Raw genomic sequence first — 22,978 nt, forward strand, 5'->3', positions numbered from 1 at the left:
CTAAACAAACTCCTCAACCAAATGACTCAAATCACACTTCCCATTACAAGATTCCACAACACTTACCACCTCCTGGAAAGCATTGACACTACATGGAACCACCAATCCATTCTTTTGACTGAACCCGAACTCCTCAGACGACTTCTCTAACATCATCTTGAATAGAGGGTGAGTCAGATAACTCATAGGGACGACGAATCTTCGTCTTTCTTCCCCAATATAAAGCGTGAAAAACCCAGTTTGGGGTGTACTTGATGGTGAAGAACAGTGATCAGATGACACATCTGTCGTTTTTTCGTCGTCCCTGAGTAACCATTCAGATTGCGATGACTCAGTGCCACTCCAAACCTTAGCCATCTTGGCTAGGTTCTTGACTGAGCCTATCTTCTTCCCCAACATTTTGTTATTCACAGAAAGAAGATGCTTTGTGTAATGGCATTAGTGAATGGAGTTGGATGAGGGGTATTCCGCATTTGTACCATATATGGTACGGAATGGAATGTCTACAAGAAAGTCAACTTCTGACTTTTTCTTTAGAAATAATGAACGTGGGCCACAGATATTGTGTTATTTTTTTGAATTTGGAGTCTTATTTTGACTTATTTTGGAAGCAATCGACAACGGTTCTACAAGAATTAAATACTTTATTATAATATATGGCTAAATAGTTTTTCTAACAATGTAATGGCATATAATATAGTATTGGTTATTTGTTGGATTGAACCTTGGTTTTATTTTATATACGTTAATTGCATAAATTGATAAAATAAATATAATATTGTTGGATAAATAAATGTTTGATCTATGCCACATGGTTAAGTAACCGTGTTCAATGTACAATGTTTTAATTTTTATTATAAAATAAAATGTTGCATATTTATCTGAAAACACTATCTTGCAGATTACACTAATATGTAAAACTTTATTAGATAAATATACATTTAACCATACTATCATAATTTCAACTTTATCAACACTATATTGATTAAAACACTTAAAAAATATATGTATAATAGTATGAAACTAATAGCTGTAAAATGTTGGCCCAAAAATCTGGATATAATGTATTATAAGAATATAAGATATAATAACTTGATTTGGTAGACTAATATGAATAATATTTATTTAAGAAATGACCGTGTCGATGGTTTTTGTTTTTTAATCATTAGAATATATTGATTAGGTACATGTATAATACAAAATAAAATGACTAAAATTTGGGGTCTAGAAAACGGGATATTCTAGTAGAAAGAAATTATAATCGGAACACAACTATCAATGACAAATTTAAAATTTGCGGTCTTGATATTCTAGTAGCTAGAATGAAATTAATAATCATGCTTACCTTTATCAATGACAAATCCGTTATAAAAAACTTTCATTTATTATGTTCATCAACTTTATATATATATATATATATATATATATATATATATATATATATATATATATATATACACTAGCCGTCTACCCGCGCAAAGCGGCGGGGCACGTGAGTTCTTTCGGTGATATGTTTCCATTACAAAATTGTTATGTTAAAAAAAAGTACATGTTGAAGACAATATAATCAAACTATGGTGTTATTTGTTACATCATGCATCAAATAACCAATAAAAAGCAACCAGTCAAGACGACACAAAATATTAATCGTGCAATACTTCTTTATACACCACATTTGCTGTATAAACCCCATCACCTTTTGAATTTTCGTTAGGCTTTACTAATACTTTTGTATTGCAACGTGAAACCCCTCTGGACAATGCAACATAAAGTTGTCCATGCGAGAATACTGGTTCTGGAAGATAGATACCTACATATGGAATTGTTTGTCCCTGAGCTTTATTGATTGTCATTGCAAAGCACAATCGAATAGGAAACTGTTTCCTCATTAGAGGATCGATGGTTGCTACTAATTGCTTGTAACTGGTATTGGTTTCATATCGATGGATGTGGATTCGCATATGAAATCAATTGTGTTCGCATCTATGAAATCAGTTCGCATATGACATCAATTGAGTTCGCATTTGGTTTTGTGGGTCAAAACAGTTCGCATAAGAAGTTCACGATTTGTTTGAGGTTAATTGATTTTGATTTCGCAAGCTTGGAGTCGGAGATCTGGATTGTGTTCGCATCTATAGAATGCGAGGAGAATTTAATGGTGATATTCAGTTCGCATTTGGTGACACAAGTACGTGGTTGATGATTTTTGGTTGGTTCGCATTTGAAATTAGTGGGTTTCGCATTTGGCTTCGTATCTGGGTTTCTCAAACAACTGAAATGCGAATATGAGACAATTGATTAATTTCTCAGTTAATGCGATGAAATGCGAATGAACTCAAAGACGGATGGATGCAAGATGCGAAGAATTTGAATGAAAATGCGAAGTTTTTAATGTATAAATGCGAATTGGGGAAGAAAGCTTAGAGTTTCGCATTTGGCACCTGATCTTTTCAAGAAATAATATAAGTGGTCCAACTTCGCAAAATGGGGTCATTTAATCAGAAAATCGATCATTCTTCAAATATGACATTTAATCAGAAAATCGATCTAAAAATGAGACATTTGGTGTTTATCGATTTTTCAGGGTCGACGGGTTGTATGAAAAGCGAAGGCTGAGTAATTGAAAATTAGAGGATCGATGGTTGTTGCTACTAATTGCTTGTAACTGGTATTGGTTTCATATCGATGGATGTGGATTCGCATATGAAATCAATTGTGTTCGCATCTATGAAATCAGTTCGCATATGACATCAATTGAGTTCGCATTTGGTTTTGTGGGTCAAAACAGTTCGCATAAGAAGTTCACGATTTGTTTGAGGTTAATTGATTTTGATTTCGCAAGCTTGGAGTCGGAGATCTGGATTGTGTTCGCATCTATGGAATGCGAGGAGAATTTAATGGTGATATTCAGTTCGCATTTGGTGACACAAGTACGTGGTTGATGATTTTTGGTTGGTTCGCATTTGAAATCAGTGGGTTTCGCATTTGGGTTCGTATCTGGGTTTCTCAAACAACTGAAATGCGAATATGAGACAACTGATTAATTTCTCAGTTAATGCGATGAAATGCGAATGAACTCAAAGACGGATGGATGCAAGATGCGAAGAATTTGAATGAAAATGCGAAGTTTTTAATGTATAAATGCGAATTGGGGAAGAAAGCTTAGAGTTTCGCATTTGGCACCTGATCTTTTCAAGAAATAATATAAGTGGTCCAACTTCGCAAAATGGGGTCATAAAAAGACAAAAGTGCAGAATTTTCATTTCACATCCCTGTAGTCTTCGCAAAATGGAAAATTTTACCCAGTTTCGCATTTGGGGTAAATTTTTTTGAGAAATTGGAATATTTTCAAACTTTTTTTCTTAAAAAAAACACATTGTCTTCGTCTAAGAGAGGGAGAAAAACGATTAGGGTTTATAAGGGAAATACTTCATGGCAGTGGGATTTATAGCAGGGTTTATAAGGTGGAGAGAACAAACACACGTCTGCTATGAGATATTTTAATCAGTTGCAAATGCAACATTTAAAGGATATTTGTTGAAGCGTATTAGGATGAAAAGGTTTTAAATTTTGAATGACCATGAAATTAGGATTTTGCTGAGAAATATAAGGAATCAAAACAAATTTAAAATTTAATATTATTTTATTAATGGTTGTTTGTAATATTAGCTTAATCGTTTGTACGTCTTAAAAAAATAATATTATTATATTCAATCTATTTATAGAAATAGTTAGATTTCTTTTATAAGTAGTAAAGATATATATATATATATATATATATATATATATATATATATATATATATATATATATATATATATATAAAAGAATCCCATTCAAGTAAATAAAGGTTTTAAAAATAAGGAAAACATTATTTTGTTTGGAACCAAAACAACAGAAAACCAACAAAGCTAAAATCAAATTCGGACCATACTAAATTTTAAATTCAGTTTTTGATTAGGTTTCAGAACGTACCGAAATATAAATTTGATTTATGGTCCGAGTTAGGTTCTAGTGAAGTTCGGACGGAACCGAACCAAATTACCAAATTTATTTCGTTTTTTCAATTAAATATTACATTTTTTATACTTTAAAAGTTAAATAGAAAAAATGAAAATATATTTTTATATATTCTCATATCTCAAATAGATATAAAGTTCCTAATCCTAAAAGTTTTTTTCTTTAACCAATTCGTGTCTTATGTTATATATATTTTTTTTCCGAACTTCATATTTGATGCTAGAAACTTTTAAATTTTTATATTTTAAACTTTGAATTTTATATATGAAAAGTATAATTTTAAGGTTTTTACATTAACCTTAAATTTTGGTTTATTTGGTTTTCAAACCAAACCAAACCAAATTGTGATTTAGTTTCAGACATAAACAATAGATTCACACAACTATTTCGTGTTTTTTTCTTTTTCGCAGACCTTATTTACAATATAAGACCAAACCATATAAAGTTATAAACCATCTCAATTTTTATACTTATGAGTTCTGAATGGAAATGGCTACAATTAAATGGTGGGTGGCATGATTGGAGAACAATTACAATTACAATAAATAAATAAAGATAGTCAAAGTTGTATTTGGTCTCCCTAACGTGCGAAACTGAAAGAAAATAGTGAGAGCAATCTTCACCACGAATCGTGGAAATTTCGTATGTCCATTTTGTACTTCAAGTCTCCTGATTGAGTCATCTCATCTCAAGAAAACAATTAATTGAAAGAAATTTTAGCAAACTTTGTCTTTGTTTAATTTTTTTTTAGAGTAAATTACACAGATGATCTTGTAGTTTGGGTTAATTTATGCATATGGTCCCCAACTCATTTTTGAGGTCCTTATTATGTAATTTTGTTGCATGCTAGATCCATGTTCATGCTAAAAAGACTATTTTATCTTGAATGATATATTTTTATTTTATTATTTCAATTATAATTACATAAAATAAATCATGAATATATTACTTGAAACGGGACTCACAACCATCTTAATGCTCTTCATTCCCGAAAATGGACGAAGGCGACCCGGTTTCCTGCTCCGATCACCATCTTCGGCCACATTAAAGTAACACAAAAATTACCCCAACAAAAACAATCATTAAACACCTCTAGAGGAATGACATGTCAATCGTAAACAGTAGCGGAGCTTCAATATTTTATTTGGGGGGAGGGGGGCGAAAATATAATTTGTATAAACATTGGTGAGGGGGGGAGGGGGATAGTCAAAGTTTTATATTTTTTGACTAAATATGTATAGAGTTAAAGCATAGGGACTATTTATGCCAAAAAAAAATCAAGAGGGGGCACAGCCCCCCTAGCCCTAAGAAAGATTCGCCCCTGTATTTTAGGACCAATGTCTCTGACTATCAATTTCATTTGACAATAATTGTAACACCCGGATTCCAAGTGTTTCTTATTTTGACCATTGATATAAAATTAGTTTGCAAATTTTGTCCCTAGGGGTAAAAGTGTAAATCTTGGGGAAGGGGTACTTCTAGTATGCGGGTTGTATGCTGTCTGAGGTCAAACCCTAATTTTTAGGATTTGGATCCTATTTAAGCAACATTATGGACCTAAGATCTTTCCCCTCATTGGCATCCATACCCTAGAAGATATCCCACGAAACCCTAGCCCTCTTTTTAGTGTTCGTGAGCCTTATAGTGATCTTTTGGTGCTTTTGGATGGTTCTTGGTGGTGAAGAAAGTTCCTTGAAGATAAAGTGGTGCATTCAAGTCATTAGATCCAGATTCTAAACCTTCTTGTGCATCTATATAAGGTATCAAGTTCATACCTTGGAGTTTTTTGTTCTAGATCTCATTATGTCCATGTTTATGCACTTTTTATCCCAAAACCTTGGTCTTATGGAGTATGGGCTACTCCAGACCCTTTTAACTGTCCTTTTGGGCTTTAGGAGTGTATGAAATTATAAAAATCAGATCTTGAGGGTCGAGGTTCACCCATGCTTGGTTGTTGGCCTTTTTATGTAGTTTTGGACCTAAGGTTTGGTATTAGGTCCTTTTTAGCCATGCAAGTTAGTAAAGTTGTCAAATTTATGGTTTAAGACCTTATTTAGTAGTAGATCTAAATTTTGGACGTTAAGGTCTTAAGCGGTTAAGACTCTTGGTTAGCTTTTGGGACTCTGTTCAGTACGTCGAGTGTATTCCTAAGTATGATACACGTACTATATCAACAACCCGCTTTCGGGTCAACGCGCGTATGCGGAGCATACGGGTTGAGTATGCGGGGCGTATGCCATGCTGTGGGCCTCCTTTGATTTTGGGTCACTTTTGGGCTATAGGATTTGGGGCCTTGTATATCTTATAGACTTAGGCCATTTTAGAGCTTTGAGTGCTACTTATTTCGGGTCACTTAAGGAAGGATAAAATGGTCTTTCTCCCTTAGAGTCGAGAATTGTAAATTAAAATCTCGGTTAAAGTTTATGACCTAAATGTTAACTAGGGCATTATTTGATCATATTTAGTGTGGAGATTTTTGGATCAGCAATCCGAGCATTCACTTGACTTTTCAACAGATCGAGGTGAGTCTCCTCCCAGTGTTTGGTAGGTCGAAGGCACCAATTACGACCAATGGATTATTGTTATATGTATGCTAGTTGTCTGTGTGACCTTGCATGTATTGTATGCATGCTAGGTAGGGACCGATGCCAGGCGGGGCCCAATGGGTGTGTTGGGCAGGGCCCATCATATGTTGCTAACATATTTGTTCTGAGTGGGGTTTGATGCTGGGTGGGGCCTATTGATTGTTGGGCATGGCCCATTGTACGTTTGACATGTATGATATGAGGTATTTTAGAGAACTTACTAAGCTTTGTGCTTACGGTTTTCAATTTGTGTTTCGGGTACTAGTGGCTCGAATGGAAAGACCTCAGGATGATCGCATTGCATACACACCATGATTTTCTGCTTATTTGACTCTAATGTACTTTTAGGATGTTTTCTAAATACTTTATGGTTTTGAAAAACATGTGTTAATGATGGTTTCTTTATTATGAAAACAAAATTTTTAGTTGTGGGATGTTACAAGTTGGTATGAGAGCCTTAGTTTGAGGGATTCAGATATACTCGCAGGTGTGTCTGAACTCAAATTAAGGGTTTGATAGATTTTTGATAAAAAGAAATGTTTTAAATAAAGGATTTTCTAATAAAAAGAAAGGGGTGTGGTGCATGCAACCAACCAAGCTCAAGTAAGTTTTCTCAAAATACCCATACATGTTCTATATGATTTACTTTGAATTATGAAATTATGAACTACATGCTAGACCAAGGCTAAGGATATGCTTAGGATTTTTCAAGGTAGAATGCTAGGAGAGATGCCTTTATATGCTTATTATATAAGCTTGTAGACTTGCATGCAAGTATTGGTTCAGTCAATAATAGGATGGCATGTTTAGGTTATGCTTTGATTCAGATTACTCGATGCCAGAATGTTGCTTGCTTTGTGCTTTTAGGAGTTTCCATTAACATCAACTAACTAGTAAGCGAAGACGATAAGTTACATATGTTGGGTTTTTGTGTACTATAACACTCCTATGGTGCACATACAACCGTAATGTAACATCCGGATTTTTACCAGGTATCTTGTAAGTTTGAATTTTTATATATTGTGAGAGAGACTCGGCGAGTTGGAGCTCGGACTCGCCGAGTAGGGACGCGGGATTGATCGAGGGTGCGCACTTGGACTTGGCGAGTCCAGGGTATGGACTCGGCGAGTCTGCGCTGTGTTATGAAACCCTAAATCTCCGGGTTTGAGGCCTATTTAAGGGGCCTTATGGCCGTCATTTGTGCTCACCCAAACCCCAGAGAGTGTCCCTAGAGTTCTTGAGCGTTTTGTGAAGGAAAGGGAGCCAATCTTGATCTTGTGTGTGTTGTTTAGCAAGAAGAAGGAGGCCCTAAGCAAGAGGAAGCAAAGGAGGTTGCTATTTCGTGGATTTGGAGCTTGGATCATCAACCTAGAGGTATTATTTTCGGACCATTTTCTGTTTGGTGAAGTTTGATGCAATTTAGGGCTTAATGTGGTCATTTATGGGGTGATTTGGTGCCCCTTTGGTTCCCTCTTTGAGTTGAGACCATGGATCTGGATCCATAGAGGTCCAGAGGGCCTCACTCATCAAGCTTTATGGGTGGGAATGGAGTCCTTGACCTTGTGTTGAAGTATTTGAGTCAAAAACATCATTTATGGTCATGTAGAGGTTATATGTGCATCAAGATTGTGACTTTACGTGCTAAATAAGCTTGGAGGGACTGGATCTATGGATTAATGGACTGGATCTGGCCTTTAGAGCAAGATTGAGTCAGTGCATGGCACGGACTCGCCGAGTCCGAAGAACAGACTCGGCGAGTAGCTTGAATATTGCACGACCACTCAGTGAGTGGCCTCGCCGAGTTGGGATGAGTGAACTCAGTGGGTCAAGGGGGAGTTAGGATGGTCAGGTGGACCGAGTCAAACCGGACTCGCCGAGTTGTTCTTGAGACTCGCCGAGTTGTTCTTGAGACTCGGCGAGTTGAGTCGTGGTGGCCCCACAACTCGTGCCAGGTGGAGCTCGTCGAGTTAGGGAAAATACTCGACGTGTCAAGAAAGGATTCCAGGGAAAATAGAGTATGCGCTCAGACTCGCCGAGTCGCTATAGTGCACTCGCCGAGTCCGGTCAAGTTGACCGTTGACCGTTGACCTAGATTGTCTTGTTATAGTGTGGTCAACCCTAGTTGGGAAAGTGTTAATTAGAGATGTACTGTGCTATAGGGGGACTTCAGCTCGACGGATCGAGTGTTTAGCGATTTCAGGGTTACGGTTTACCGAGACACGCGAGGTGAGTCTTCTCACTATACTTTACCTTGAGTAGGTAACCAGAGCTATGTGATAGAGTATTTGTGTGCTATATATATGTTATGTGTTGTACTACATGATTTCTATGTGATTTATGTGGTGCATGATTATCAGAGTTGGAACCTGAGGGTTCACAGAGTTTGGGTGCACGGACCCACAGAGTTATAGCCTAGAGTGGCTAATATGTGCTATATGTGGTATTTTGGGAAACTCACTAAGCCTTGTGCTTACAGTGTTGATGTTATTTGTTTCAGGTACTAGTGACAACCGCGGAAAGGCGCCGGCTTGATCCGTACACACACGTTTGGAGCTTGACCTTTTGATCTTGGGATTTTGTACTGTTTTGTTGAACAATTAAAATGGTTGTTTCTATGAATATTGATGGAATTATGTTTTTATAAAAATCGAAAATTTTGTTTGAAAAATTTGGTGTTACACGTAAAAGCTTTGGATCTAAGTTTTCTCTAGTTATACATGCAATAAAATTCCAAAGCATGAAGCGTACAACTAGCATACAATTTTGGTACATGAATCATAAAATCAAATTAGAAGAATACCTCTTTATTGTAGCTTGTAGTTTTGGCCTTTCAAGAGCCTAGCACCTCAAGTGTGATGCCTCAAATGGTTCACAAACACCATGAACAAAGGAGGACTTTGAGAGAGAGGTTAAGCACCACCAAAATCAGCTAGGGTTCTCTTAGAACTCATTTGGCAACCGGCACTACAAGAAAAATACCCTTTAATGACGCGCAAACAATGACGCTCGCTGATTTACAATATGCATTTTTGTGTGTCCTTAAAAATAATGTTAGACTTCCAAAATTTGAAGGATAGTGGACATGCATTTTTGCGTGCCCTTAAATTAGTGTCTCAAGAAAAAAAATTAAAAACACGGAGGGCGCTTTATCTTAAACGCGCTTCCTCTGTAAGTGTCGATTTATAATTTTAGTGAAATGTGCCTTGATTAGATAATGGGGGAAAACGAAACCCTAAAACTTGAAAACACTCTCACTTCTCCTTGGCCTCTACAACAATCATCGATCTCAGTACCTCACCTTGTCTCGCCTTGTCGTAGCTTTGTCGGGAATGTTAAAGAGAGAGAGAGAGAGAGAGAGAGAGAGATCACCATACTTTTTCTTGAAAGGTGAATGTGGATGAAATAGGCTAGGGTTCTTTTGTAATTTTATTTTCTGTTTCCATCATCCCCGCAAAATACAACCCTACGGAACTGATGCTTCCCACTCGTCTTTTCCATCTTCTCACTTGCGTATGTAATATATTCTCTTATCTTCTGGGCATTTTTGCTCTTAATTACTCCTTTGATTTCCTTCAGGCACCATTGAAATCATCACATGTAAGTTAGGGTTTTGTTAAGAACCACATGATGATCGCTCTGTTATCGGCGACCTCGACTCACTCACCTTTCCGGTCGGCAACATCAGCGTCAACCTCACCCTATTTTCTTACCTAGTAACTTCATTTGTTGGAATATAAATTGTCTATCTATGAAGCCCTAGGTCTAATTCTTCTCCCTATTCCCAAACCGCGCTCCTCCTCAGTCCTCACACAGTACACCATGAACCATAGACCAATCGTCACGCTTTCTCACTTCCTTATATATGGGTAATACTTCTACTACCAAAAACCCTCTCTTCATTTTATTTCTTGATTAAGTGCTTCATTTTATTTCTTGATTAAGTGTTGTTTAAATGCTTTTCCGTACACTTTTCCTTTATCAAATTTATACATATGCACCCAAACTACATAAATTTAGTGATGGTTAGCGTATATTCTATTTGTGTATATCAACGTATGTTGTGTTGTGTTGTTTAATCTATCGATATATTACATTACATGTGGGGTTTTAATTTATGTCATTAAACCTAGAAGTTATTTATGATTCTTGTTAATTAGGAACAAGCTCTTCCAACATGACATTTCTATTGCTAGGCAAAGTTATGGCGCTGAAGGTATTCTCAACACTCATTTCTTGATTCTTATATAGTTTATAAAAGGGTACAAAACACTTATTTATGCAACCATGTTTCACGAGGGAGAAATTATGGGCGTATATTTGCAGACATGCAATTTTTAAAGGCAAATCTGCACTTTTATTGCCCCTGTTCTTCATAGTTATAGTAAAACGGATGTATGATTCTCTATGATCCATCATCTGCCTTTTACTTTTTAAAAATAATACTAAAAATTAGCAATTGGAAAAGGTGCATCAACATCACCAAAAATTCATAATGCACCAATAATCACCTCATTATTCTTCAAATTGTTCTTAAATACATTTGTTCTTGGTCTTTGTAATTAGGTACATATGATGATGATGAATATCATGGACAAATTTCATACCAATTACTAGAAGTTAGTAACTTGACTTATCTGATATCGTATTAAAAAGTGTATCTACGGACTTTTATATTATCTTAATTAATTTTTCTTTCCCTTGTCAGGATACACAATATGAATATCACTAGCCCTTCAGTAAAATTTAACTTCTTTTCAGTTTTCTTATCTCCTAAATTCATCTATTTGGGTTAAATTTAGTTCGTTAGATCTGATTCTCTCATATGAATCTTATCTTAAATATCAGACTGGAAACATGTTCTTGACCAGATTCAAATGCTTATCCTGAGATAGGTTAAGGCTATTATTAGTCTTTCTCATTTTTTCTTTTTTATTCTCTACCAAAGAATTTCTATATAATTTCTCATTTTTTCTGCTCTTTGTTTCTTTTAATTGGATATGATGATGGACATGAAGAGATTTTAGTTGCAGCTAATGCGCTTATTAATCCTTGTACTGTTTGAATACCTAATCTCTTTATATTTTCTTTTTTGAATTTTGATATTGAAACACAACTATTTTGAAAAAAAAAAAAACTAATTGATAAGTTAATGGTTGTAGATCGTGCATTATCTAGCCCAACTGGACAAGATGAGAATCCATTAAGCCCTATAATGGCTCCTTTTCACTCTTCACATTTATCAGGTCTGTTGTTAGTTACATGATTTTTGAAATTATGTATGTTGTATGCCTTGACAATGTTATCTGGAAACTTCTATTTTATAGTTATTCCAATAATACCAACTTGATGCCCTGTATGTGGATCCTCCACCTTCACTTCCACCTAATTCTTAATCTTCTGCATGAATTTTCATCGTCATTATTAATTTATGCCATTAGCATGGGAAGCATACATCTTGATCTCATGTGCTTTTTCTTATCTTCTGTACTAATAGGTTGTGATGACATATTGTTCGTGTATTCCCAACAACAATCACTTTAAGGATGTGATGCAAATCAGTGAAAAAGGTTGTTGCATCAACAACAGGAAAAAGCTTCTCTTTTGCTGAAAAAAGAAAACAATTTTTACTTTTAGTCTTACAATTTTTCTTTGCATAAACATGAATGACTCCATCTTCCATTTCAAAGTAATGTTGTAGCAGTAGTAACACAATAAATACGCCATGTCAAGAAAAATTTATAATTTATAAAATCGATTCTGTCCCCTGTTATATTATGATTATGGGTGTTTTTGTAGTTTTTGTTTTCTTCTATTGTGGTGTGATTCTCTGTTTTGTTTATGTTGGAAAGTTATGAAACCGAATTGATCTTTGAACAATAATTTAAATTGGTTATGCTATCTTATCGAGTCTCTGTAGATTGACAAAACAATTTTGTTTGCATAGACATAGTTAATGATGGATCGCATGTCAAGCTTCCATGAATAGGTATGCATGATATACTCTACTTCTCCATAAGGAACCCTCACTAACCTTAACTTTTGTTGATCATTTTTGGTATCTGTATTCAGTGTTTTGCTATCACCATGAACAAAGAATGTAAAAACTAATCTTAATCTCTCATCCCAAGACATCACATCTATGCTCATGCGTCACTACCAGTAATACAAGAAACTGAATGGGTCAGGCTTGGGAGCCTGGTGAGCACATAGGGTTTTCAACCCATAATAAATAAGTTTATTAACTTTATCAAACCAAACAACCCGATTACCCATTCCCGTTATCCTCACTTTACATCCCTAAAACATCTAACACAAGGGACCTAGTCTAAGGACTTTCATTGGGATGGACACTACTGCTAAGGGGATTCCTCAGCAATAAATATCCTTAAGGCAACCATGTAGGGGATGGAGTACACCTGGTGAGCACACAACTCAAATAAACACACAGTTCAAATAAACACCTACAGGTTGTGAGTCTGCTAGCGTTCCACTAGACTGTCTAGAATAGTCCGTGGTCGTCATCTATACTCCGCTAGATGACTGGATCATCAATAACATCTATAACGAGGCCTCTCATTATTTTATTTTGTCACACAATGACTATTACATCTATCCATGTTTTACCCAACATATTTTGTAGATATAAAATACATATATAGTTTATATCATTTTTAAAAAAAATGTATAAAATCGTTCATCCAACATAGATAGCAATTATACAGATAATATGCACACACAACACGTAATTTATATAAAATACTTCATATCTATGTGTAAGCTGAAAGTAACTATGCACTCACCTTAAAAGGTGGTGAATCCGAACTCAGACAGCGCTTCCCTTCTTAAAAATAATTTCCTTCAACAAAACCTAGTATTATTACCACTAGAGTTTAGTCTATTATTCGTCGAGACTAATTAATAGTCTAGCTATTCTTACTATTATATAAGCGTCAAACAATACATATATAACTCATAATAATAGCCCAAGTACTTATTATAAGTTCCTAATAACGTTACTATAATTAAATAAACGATATATTAAAAATAGCGTAGGCATAGCTCACTTACAACAGGTTTTATAGAAAATCGGGCTTTGCTTGGAGCAGAGTTCCTAAGCCGAAAAGCTCTTCTTCTCGGAGCCGTCGAGCACTCCGGGGCTTCCGCCTCGTGCTATGGAGGTTCCCTACTCCCTAGGCTTTTCGGGGGGTTTCGGGGCTAGAGAGAGGTTATAGAGAGAGAGGGAATAAAGAGAAGAAAGAATGAGAAAGGTGTAAAGAAAATGAGGGTGAGAGAGGTTCTATTTATAGGGTAAAAATTGGCTGATCTTGGTGCCACTTGTCACCATCTAGTAGCAAGACTTGAGGAGAAAGCAATGACCAAGATTGTGCCACATCACCCATTTTCGCACAACACACTTCCGACTTCTAAAATCTGTAACTTTCACATACGACCTCCACTTCTGACGTTCTTTATATCCATGCATAGGAAAAAATAAGATCTACAACTTTCATTTTGACTCCGTTGGCTAATTCTCTACCGATCTTAAATTCAACAGTACAGGTAGATTATACTGTTAAACGTCCGCGTAAAATTCATAACTTCTACATACGAACTCTGTTTTTGTCTGTCTTTTTACCGTTGAGTTCCTATTAATGAGATATTCAACTCTCATTTAGGTCACGTAAGCCAAAAACCGCTCGAACTAAAGTTCGAGTTTCAGGTCGTGCACTGCTAAACCGAATCTTAGAAAAATCATAACTTTCTCATACGAAGTCAAATTTGGGCGTTCTTTTTATGGATGTTCTCGGTTTAACATATACTACAACTTGGGTTTAGATCATTAAGGCTAAAAAGTCCTCCATCGTAAATTCACTATTTACGTCTCCCGATGCCATGCCGGTTTTGCCGTAAAACTTCGGCGGGCCATAACTTCTTCGTTATAACTTGGATTTTAGCGTTCTTTATATCCCTGTAATCTCTGTTTCGACCACTACAACTTTATATAAAGATGTCAGACTTATCTCACACTTTAATTTTGACGCTTATTTTTATTCTTTATTAACTATATATTTATAATACACATAATTCACATAAAATTCAAATATTTCATCTTTATTACTTCAAAAAGAGTTACAATAGTTGACCTAGACTATTACATCGTCCAAAAATGCTTAGCCCTGAAACCCGGGCTTTACACCATGAAACGTGTTTATATTCCAAGTTAATCTGTTCAACTCATCTTTACCACCGTTTTTTACTCCGATCACTTTCACATAGGTATCGCCCCCACCTCTTCTAATCGATTGGTACTTCGAGGTCTATGTCGGTTTAAGCCACACCACCGATTAAAAGCCTTCCTCTCTAATTTTTATTACCCTTTTCAATCTCTCTTTTGCCACATTTCTATAGCATCGTCCTTTTTTTTTTTTGGCTTTGTGGTTTTCCACCGGTTGAAGTGTTTTTGTCGCATTCTACCACTAACATCACTCTACATCGTTCATGATTTTTCTGTTGGACATGAAGATGAATCAAGGAATTGGAGATGGAAGGAAATCGCATTAGCCCATACCACCGTAAATTTACGATTTGCAGGTAAGTGAAGGGTATATCGTAAAGGTTTCTTTCTTAATCTTTGTTTCGTTTAATCTATATGATCAGCTAATGATTTATTACTAATTGAATCTTTTACAACTTTACATGGGAAGAGTAGAAAGCGTAGGCTAAAATTCATCGTATTTGGGGTAAGAGGGGAAAAATGAGCAAAGGTCAGATGCCTAAACGACTAAACCTAGGTCTTGCTTTACAGTAGTCTAATTTCAAGAGAAAGAGGTACTACTTTTTTATTATTATTATCAAAATACATCCAACTTCTTTTCCAATTTCAATTCTTGAAATATTACTGAAAATATAAAGGGTGTGTTTGGCATGGAGCTTTTGGAAGCGTTTGGGAGCTTCTAGCTTTTAGCTTTTGACAAAATGCTCTAGTTTAAACAAAAAGCTTCGTTTGGTAGTATGAGCGTTTAGCTTTTAGTTTAAACAAAACTCTCTAAATCTAAAAGCTACTTCATGTCGAGTTTAAAAAAACACTACTGAACTTTTGAAATCAATTTCCAATATTACCCTTAAAAATATATTTATATATTTATTTATTTTTAATCAATTGTCATTTTATTTAATTTTATATATTTCAAAAGCTTCCAATTGTTTTTTTCAAACACTCATATAACAAATAAAAGTTATAGCTTCCCGATACACGCTACCCGCTACCAGCTACCCGTTTCCAACTAATAGCTACTTTTGCCAAACACGCCCAAATACTGTTGTGAATATGCCAAGAATGTATGGCATAAACTGGTGCTATGCCTACAGAAAATCAATGCACATGTATATTGAGATCAATACATAGCTTTATCTTACCTGGAATTATGGTTTAATGTAAAGTAACGTCAAATTAACTGTCTTTTTTTTGGTTTTTAGAAGTTGTTGCATTTCTTGTCTCACCTTCGTTTTGTGTTTGTGGTTGGTATATCCACAGAAGAGAATAGATGGAGATTCTAATGAACCAACATCCACTGATAATAGTAGACCAATGGAGTTTCTAAGTTTCTTAACTTTAATACTGACCAGGTATATGGAAAAATGTCTTAGCTAACTCTATCTTTTCTTGCTTGGTTTGGTTTCTTAATCCAATTTTGCGTTTTAATGATATGTGGATCCATAAAAAAGTGATGATGGTGGTTGTAACAAGTTAGAAATAGATAGGTTAGAGTAGATCATGCTCAAAGTTTTTTTTTTTTTTTTGTGACTTGATTTAGAAAGCTATACAACTATATTATTGGTTCATATATGAATTATCCAATTACTATCTTCGTTTTGGTTTTCAAAAGAACCATTCTAATGTTGCAATCTATGAGAAGTTGTAAACCTCAACAAAAGGATTTGTGAATTACAAACTAAATCTTATGTCATATATATTTTGTTTTAATTGAGTTAACCAACGCAATTTAACCCATGAACTCATTTTGTCCAGATTAAGTCAAAGAAACAACCATATACAACTTTCCAGATTAACCCTGTAAACCCATTAACGTGATGTTTCTTTTTGACTTAAGACTCTTTTTTACCCCAACTACCCTTAGCCTTAAATTCCAAATTTATAAACAGACTTGCATCTATATTTTAATTTTATGTATACATTTTCCTTCAAGTTTTCAAGATAACATTTCTACTTTCAAAGCATTTATTCCATTTTCTCTAATGTTTTCTTCCTCATGATTTGTTATTTAGGGTTATCAGGTAAACGTAAAAAAAATGTGGGTATATCCACCCGACCCTTTCTTGCTATCATCATCATTTTGTATAGGTTTGGAAGAAAGGTCGTTGCCACCGCTTCCAACTTCTTCTATGGTAAGCTACCTCCATTTCTGATTTTCAGTTATATGGTGTTAACCTGACCACATAAACTCGGAAATAGCAAAGAAAAAAAAATCGAAAACACTATTATAATTTTCCAAAAAGATTATTTTATTAAAATACAAATATCACAAAAATTGCATATAAAATTAGAGGTCATATGATTTTGTTATCAATTATTTATTATAATTATTAAAATATAATAAAAAAGAATATTTTACTTTATTTAGAAATAGCCTTTGGTCCAATAACATTAGTAATGATTCTGATTTTTTGGCAGTCATTATATTATTAATGTTTCTTTTTCTATTATTGCTTAATTTTCTAAAATTGTTATTAATTTTCCATGATTGTGTAATTATTTGAATATGAGAAAAATTCCACAGAGTTTCTTCATAGGAGATGGAAACATGTGTAGCTCCTGTGGGAACAGAAATAGCTCAATCGGTGGGAGTAAAAATAGAGACCCCTAATCTTGCTAAGCTAACTTTTGTTTTTTGTTTTTTAGCTTAAAAACAGTTTTTCATAATATATATTGACTTGGTAGTTTATTTTGTACTTTAGAATGAACTCAACATTCTTATGACAAACTGATTATCACAATTAGGTATATATAAGTTGTTCTTTCAATGCTAATTGTATAAAAGGACATAGAATTGGGTCAGATGCAAGCCATAGAAATGTACTCTCATTCATTTTTTTATTTATATCATCCTATTTTAATTTTTATTCCATTATACCTTTGTGTGTGGGGGCTCAAAGGAAATCATTAGATGCGGTCAACAGCGGTCAACAGACTGGGGTTATCAAATTGTATATTGAGGATTTATGAGAAGCGCCATCGAGTTAATCAGTGATTCTTACATTGAATCTCAATTAAACTAAAAGACATACATATAGAATACAAATGTCATGTATTTACCTATCATTTTTGCAACAACATACTATTATTAATACCAAACACTTTCCCAACCCTTGCAAAGCATGGATTGTTGTTGTTGTTATTATTATTTGCTCTGATAAGTTCGCCTAATTCATCTTGCCGTTTATATCAAGGAAAGAAATACAAATTATCTAATTTGACGTGGTTTTTGACATACTTAAAACTTATTTTGGATCCAAAAGTGACAAACTCATTTTCATATACACTTTAAGTTATATGATACAATCATCGCTCATCAACTAGTGGAACATAAAGGAACTAGACTAAACAGAAAGTCAAACGATACGATTCTAAAAACAAAGACATGGAAAAATAAAAGAAAAAAAATAAATGTGGACTAGAAACCATGGACTAATTCATTCAGATAATCTACACAGACTGTACTCTAGTTAGTTTCTTCATTCTCTTTCCATTTTTTCCAAGTAGACCCATCCATGCCTTATGCTTTTATTCTGTCGGTTGCCTACATTTCAACACATTATTTTTCAAAATTTGGGCAAACTATTACCAACATTTTTTAATTAAATTGACGTTTTAGACTTTTAGTTATGAACGTATTTATGTACTCTAAACAGAATATCAAAACGTTGAAATGGTAAAAAAGATTCAAATGAATTTATTAGATTCATATGTAAATTCAATATGTGTGCGTTAACGCTCATTTACATATGTATTTATCAATCATATACATCTCTTACTTTCAAAATAACAATCATGTAGGCTTAAAATTCGATAGATATTATCCAATTTCTGTATATGATGCTCATTTACATTGTCATATATATATATATATATATATATATATATATATATATATATATATATATATATATATATATATATATATATATATATATATATATATATATATATATGCAAAGGGTATATCTCTCCAAATACATAAATACTAATACAGTCTATTAGTAGGTTGTGTTTGGCACGCCACAACTAGCTGAAAAGCTAGCTTATTTTTCGAGTTTTTTTAAGTTGTCATGTTTGACAAGCCAAAAAATAACTTATAAACTAGTTTTTAAAAAATAACTACTTAGACTAGTTTTTAATGAGTTTTTTTTTTAATTTTCCAAACATACCCCTTAATTAATTATAAAAGCACATTCTTTTAAATGTCTTTTTGTAACACTCCAATCCAAGTAGTTACCCTTTTTACCATTGAATTGAAATATTTGTGCATATTGGTCCCTTTTGTATTTTGGGCGTACTTATGAGTGAGCTTAGCTTACTAAGGCGGAATGATCGCGAAGGTGAGCCACGTACACTGGGCGTACAAGTTTGTATGCGGGGCGTATGTGGCAGATTGCCAAAAACCTAATCCTTGGGCTTGTGACCTATTTAAGCAGCCTTTCACCCTTTCGACCAAACCATGATCAGCCTCCATAGCCTCATTTCGTCCCTTAACCTCATATTTCCTTGAGAGTGTGATTCTTGAGCTTAGAAAGTGTGTTGGTGGCCATTTTATAGTGCATTCAAGAAGGAGAAGGTGGTGATCAAGTCTTGGGGTGGCATTGAGCTTCTAGATCCTGCATCAAGTTCATATTGAGGAACTTTTAAAGGTATAAAGCCATAACCTTGTCATCTCTTTTGTTAGTTTGATTTAGGGTTGTTTCATGGAGTCCCTTTTTGGTTCATGGACTTTTTATTGGGAGTGGAGCAACTCTAGAGACTAAGATGGTTAGATCTGAGCTTTGTGAGCATGCTAGATGCATGAATGTGCCAGCTTAAAGGTAAAATATGAATCCATGCATGAGTTTGAGGTCTTATATGAAGTTCTAATGTGAAGAATGAATTTTTGGAGTCCCTTATATCATGCACGGGCATAAAGTTGCCAATTTTATGCCTTAGGACGTCTTAATTAGCTCAGATCTGATATTGGATGCTGAAATCCCAAGTATTAAGCACTTAATGGTCGTGGTGCTTAATCTGCTTATACGTTGGGCGTAATATTGCGTACGTTGTGCGTACAGCCGAGGGCTCAGTACGCTAAGCGTACTGGAGTGGTATGCTCTGTGTACGCACCCTAGTTGGTTTTGGGCTTCGTGTGGGCTTGTAAGCCCTTTGGGCCTTATTCAGTTTTAGTCCTAGTCGCATTTGGGTTAGTGGTCCGATTATTCTATTTTGGGTCATGGTTTTTTGGTTCGGCCTTATTGGACCATATGGCCCATTATTGACTTTTATCTTGGATCTTTGGCACATTAGCAAAGGGAAGACTTTTGAGACATTATGGAAGGGTTTGGGCTTAAATGTTAGACTCTTGATTTGGTTGTGCTATAATCCTAATTTAGGGTTAATTGTATCATTGTTCAGTGTGTGGCTTTGGACTGTTAGACGAGCAACTTTGGTGTTCAACCGACTGAGGTGAGTCTTCTCATTACACTCGTGGGTCGAAGGCACCAAGGTCGGCCCATTAATTGATATGGATTGTTTAGTCATGGAATATGTAATGGTTTGCTATTTGAACTATATGTGATTTATGTAAAGATCATGGGAGGAGTCCATGGCTCGGGGATACAAGACCATGGGGGGGGGGGGGGGGGGGGGTAGCCAATGGTATTCTTAGTGCAGACCGTGGAGGAAGTACATGGCAACTTATATGTATGTGTGCATGATATTATGTGATTATATGTTTTGGGAAACTCACTAAGTGTGTGCTGACAGTTTTTATTGGATGTTTCAGGTACTTCTAGTTCTAAGGGCAATGGCCCGTCTTGATGGTGTGTCGTGCTTTCTCCAGTATTTTTATATTTAGTTTTGATACTTTGGTCTTTTAAAACACTGGTCGTGTAATAGGATTTTTGGAAACAATTGTGGTTGGTATATGTGATTTATAAAAGTTAAAAATTTTCTATAAAATTTGGGATGTTACACATTTTATATCATTTCACATTTTCAGCTAGTTTTATCAAACGCCATTTTTTATCAGCTATCTTTTCAGTTATTAATTAGTTTTTTATTTAACAGTTAGCTTTCCAGCTATCAGTTAACTTTCAGCGAACAACTATCTTTTCAAGTAGTACTCCAAACATAACTGCCACTGATATAAATAACCCTAGAATTCGTGCTCTAATATCCACATATTTGAACTCGATTTATATAAAATAATCATGAAACTTCATATATTGTTTGAATTCTTATTACATTACCCGTGTTTTCTAATTATTATGAAAATTACAATTACGAATATAAGTAAGTGCAAATCTTTGATATATGATTCCTATAGTTTACTAGAGTTTTTGGGGCTAATGATAATATAACTTCTCAAGTGTGGCGGGATTCATTAACTTTGCGGCTTGTTAGAATTAGTGTCCTAAGAAAAGAAAAAAATTTCTTGCCACTGTGTACGGTATTTTTTGGTGTATCTAGAAGACGAATTTGCCATTATAAATTATTTAACAACTTAAGGAAGCAGGAACTATTGTGCCCTTATTTGTGTGTGTTGTAAATATTTGATACGTAAAAACCAAAATCAATGGTTAAAATATTAGATTATAAAATAATGGTTTTGCCAAAATAAAAAAATAAAAACAAATTGATGCAGTTACTAGCAAAAGAAAATTTGGAGATTTCACGTCCTGAATAAGGGTTAATGATCTAGGAGGGTAATAAAATTTTAATTTTATCCACATTAGGTCCCTAAAATCTTTTTGGTACATATTATACCAACATGACTGTTATAATCGTTTAAAGAGGATAATAAGGTTTTAATTTTGTCCATATTAGATCCCTAAAGTTTTTTTATACATATTACACCCAACATTGTTGATATAACCGTTTAAAGAATGTAAAAATGTTTTAATTTTGTCCGTATCTGGTCCTATTTTTAATATTTTTATCATTTCATCTAACTATTTTACAATTTATATTAGTATCCAGTTATATGGATTTATCATTTCGTTTTCTCATTTTAGTCGTGCATTCACCATAATCAACGGTTTCAATTGAAATGTTACATAATAATTTTTTATCACTTTTACAAAAAAAAATGATAATAATAATAATAATAATAATAATAATAATAATAATAATAATAATAATCAAAGTCTTAATGATTAAGGCTATGTTTGACAGACCACAACTAGCTTATTTTACGATCTGTTTTAAGCTTTCATGTTTAGCAAACCAAAAAGTTGGTTATAAGCTACTGTTTTAAAAAGCTACTTAGACTAGTTTTTTATAGTTTTTTATTATTATTATTATTTATTTTTCCAAATATACCTATTAATTAATTATAGAAAACATATTAAATACCCTTTTATGACATTATATAAGTTTTAGATAGCTTATCAGGTAATGGCGGAGCCATGATCAAAATAAATGAAAATCCCCGACTAGTAAAGGGTTATCCACGACAAATTTTGTACCGCTAATCTCTTTTAGAAGGGTTAATGATCTAGGAGGGTGATAAAGTTTCAAATTTAGGTCTTTAAGGTCTTTTTTTGTACATATTACACTAACATGCACTACAAGAAAAACGCGATTTTGCTACGGAAGGAATCCTTTGCTAAAAGTTGAAATTCCGTTGCAAATGACGATTAGTGACATAATTTGCAACAACCTATTTCCGTCCCTAAAAACGCCGTAGCGAGGGTTTGCAACAGAAAAGATAATTCCGTCACAAAGTTGACAACAAAATGAAATTCGTGGTAAGTGGTATTCCGTCGTGTATTTCGTAGTAGGATTCTATCGCACGATCCGTGGTAGTTATTCCATCGCACAATCCGTGGTAGTTATTCCATCACAAATTCCGTGGTGGTGATTCCCTAACAAATTTCGTGTCAGTGATTCCCTAGCACATTCTATGGTGATCATTCCCTAGCACATTCTATGGTGATCATTCCCTAGCAAATTTCGTGGTGAAGAATCCATAGCAAATTCCGAGGTGGTGATTCCCTAGTAAATTCTGTGCTGGTCATTCTCTAGTAAATTCTATGGTGGTCATTCCCTAGTACATTCCGTGGTGGTGATTATGTAGCAAATTCTGTAGTGCTTAATCCCTAGAAAA

General features: G+C 34.5%; 1 protein-coding gene across 1 annotated transcript; it reads right to left on the reverse strand.

The window, feature by feature from the left end:
* On the reverse strand, positions 1 to 357 carry LOC145009861 (auxin-induced protein 6B-like). The gene has a single exon (XM_078968489.1). The coding sequence runs from the start codon at positions 355 to 357 to the stop codon at positions 1 to 3; it is 357 nt and encodes a 118-aa protein (XP_078824615.1).
* Positions 358 to 22,978: the final 22,621 nt, after the last annotated feature.

This window comes from Lactuca saligna, chromosome 8 (genome assembly GCF_052625555.1).
Source record: "Lactuca saligna cultivar CGN05327 chromosome 8, ASM5262555v1, whole genome shotgun sequence".
Classification (NCBI taxonomy): domain Eukaryota; kingdom Viridiplantae; phylum Streptophyta; class Magnoliopsida; order Asterales; family Asteraceae; genus Lactuca; species Lactuca saligna.

Excerpts from the sequence above, each read along its gene's own strand:
- LOC145009861 (XM_078968489.1), bottom strand. The coding sequence starts at position 357 with ATGGCTAAGGTTTGGAGTGGCACTGAGTCATCGCAATCTGAATGGTTA.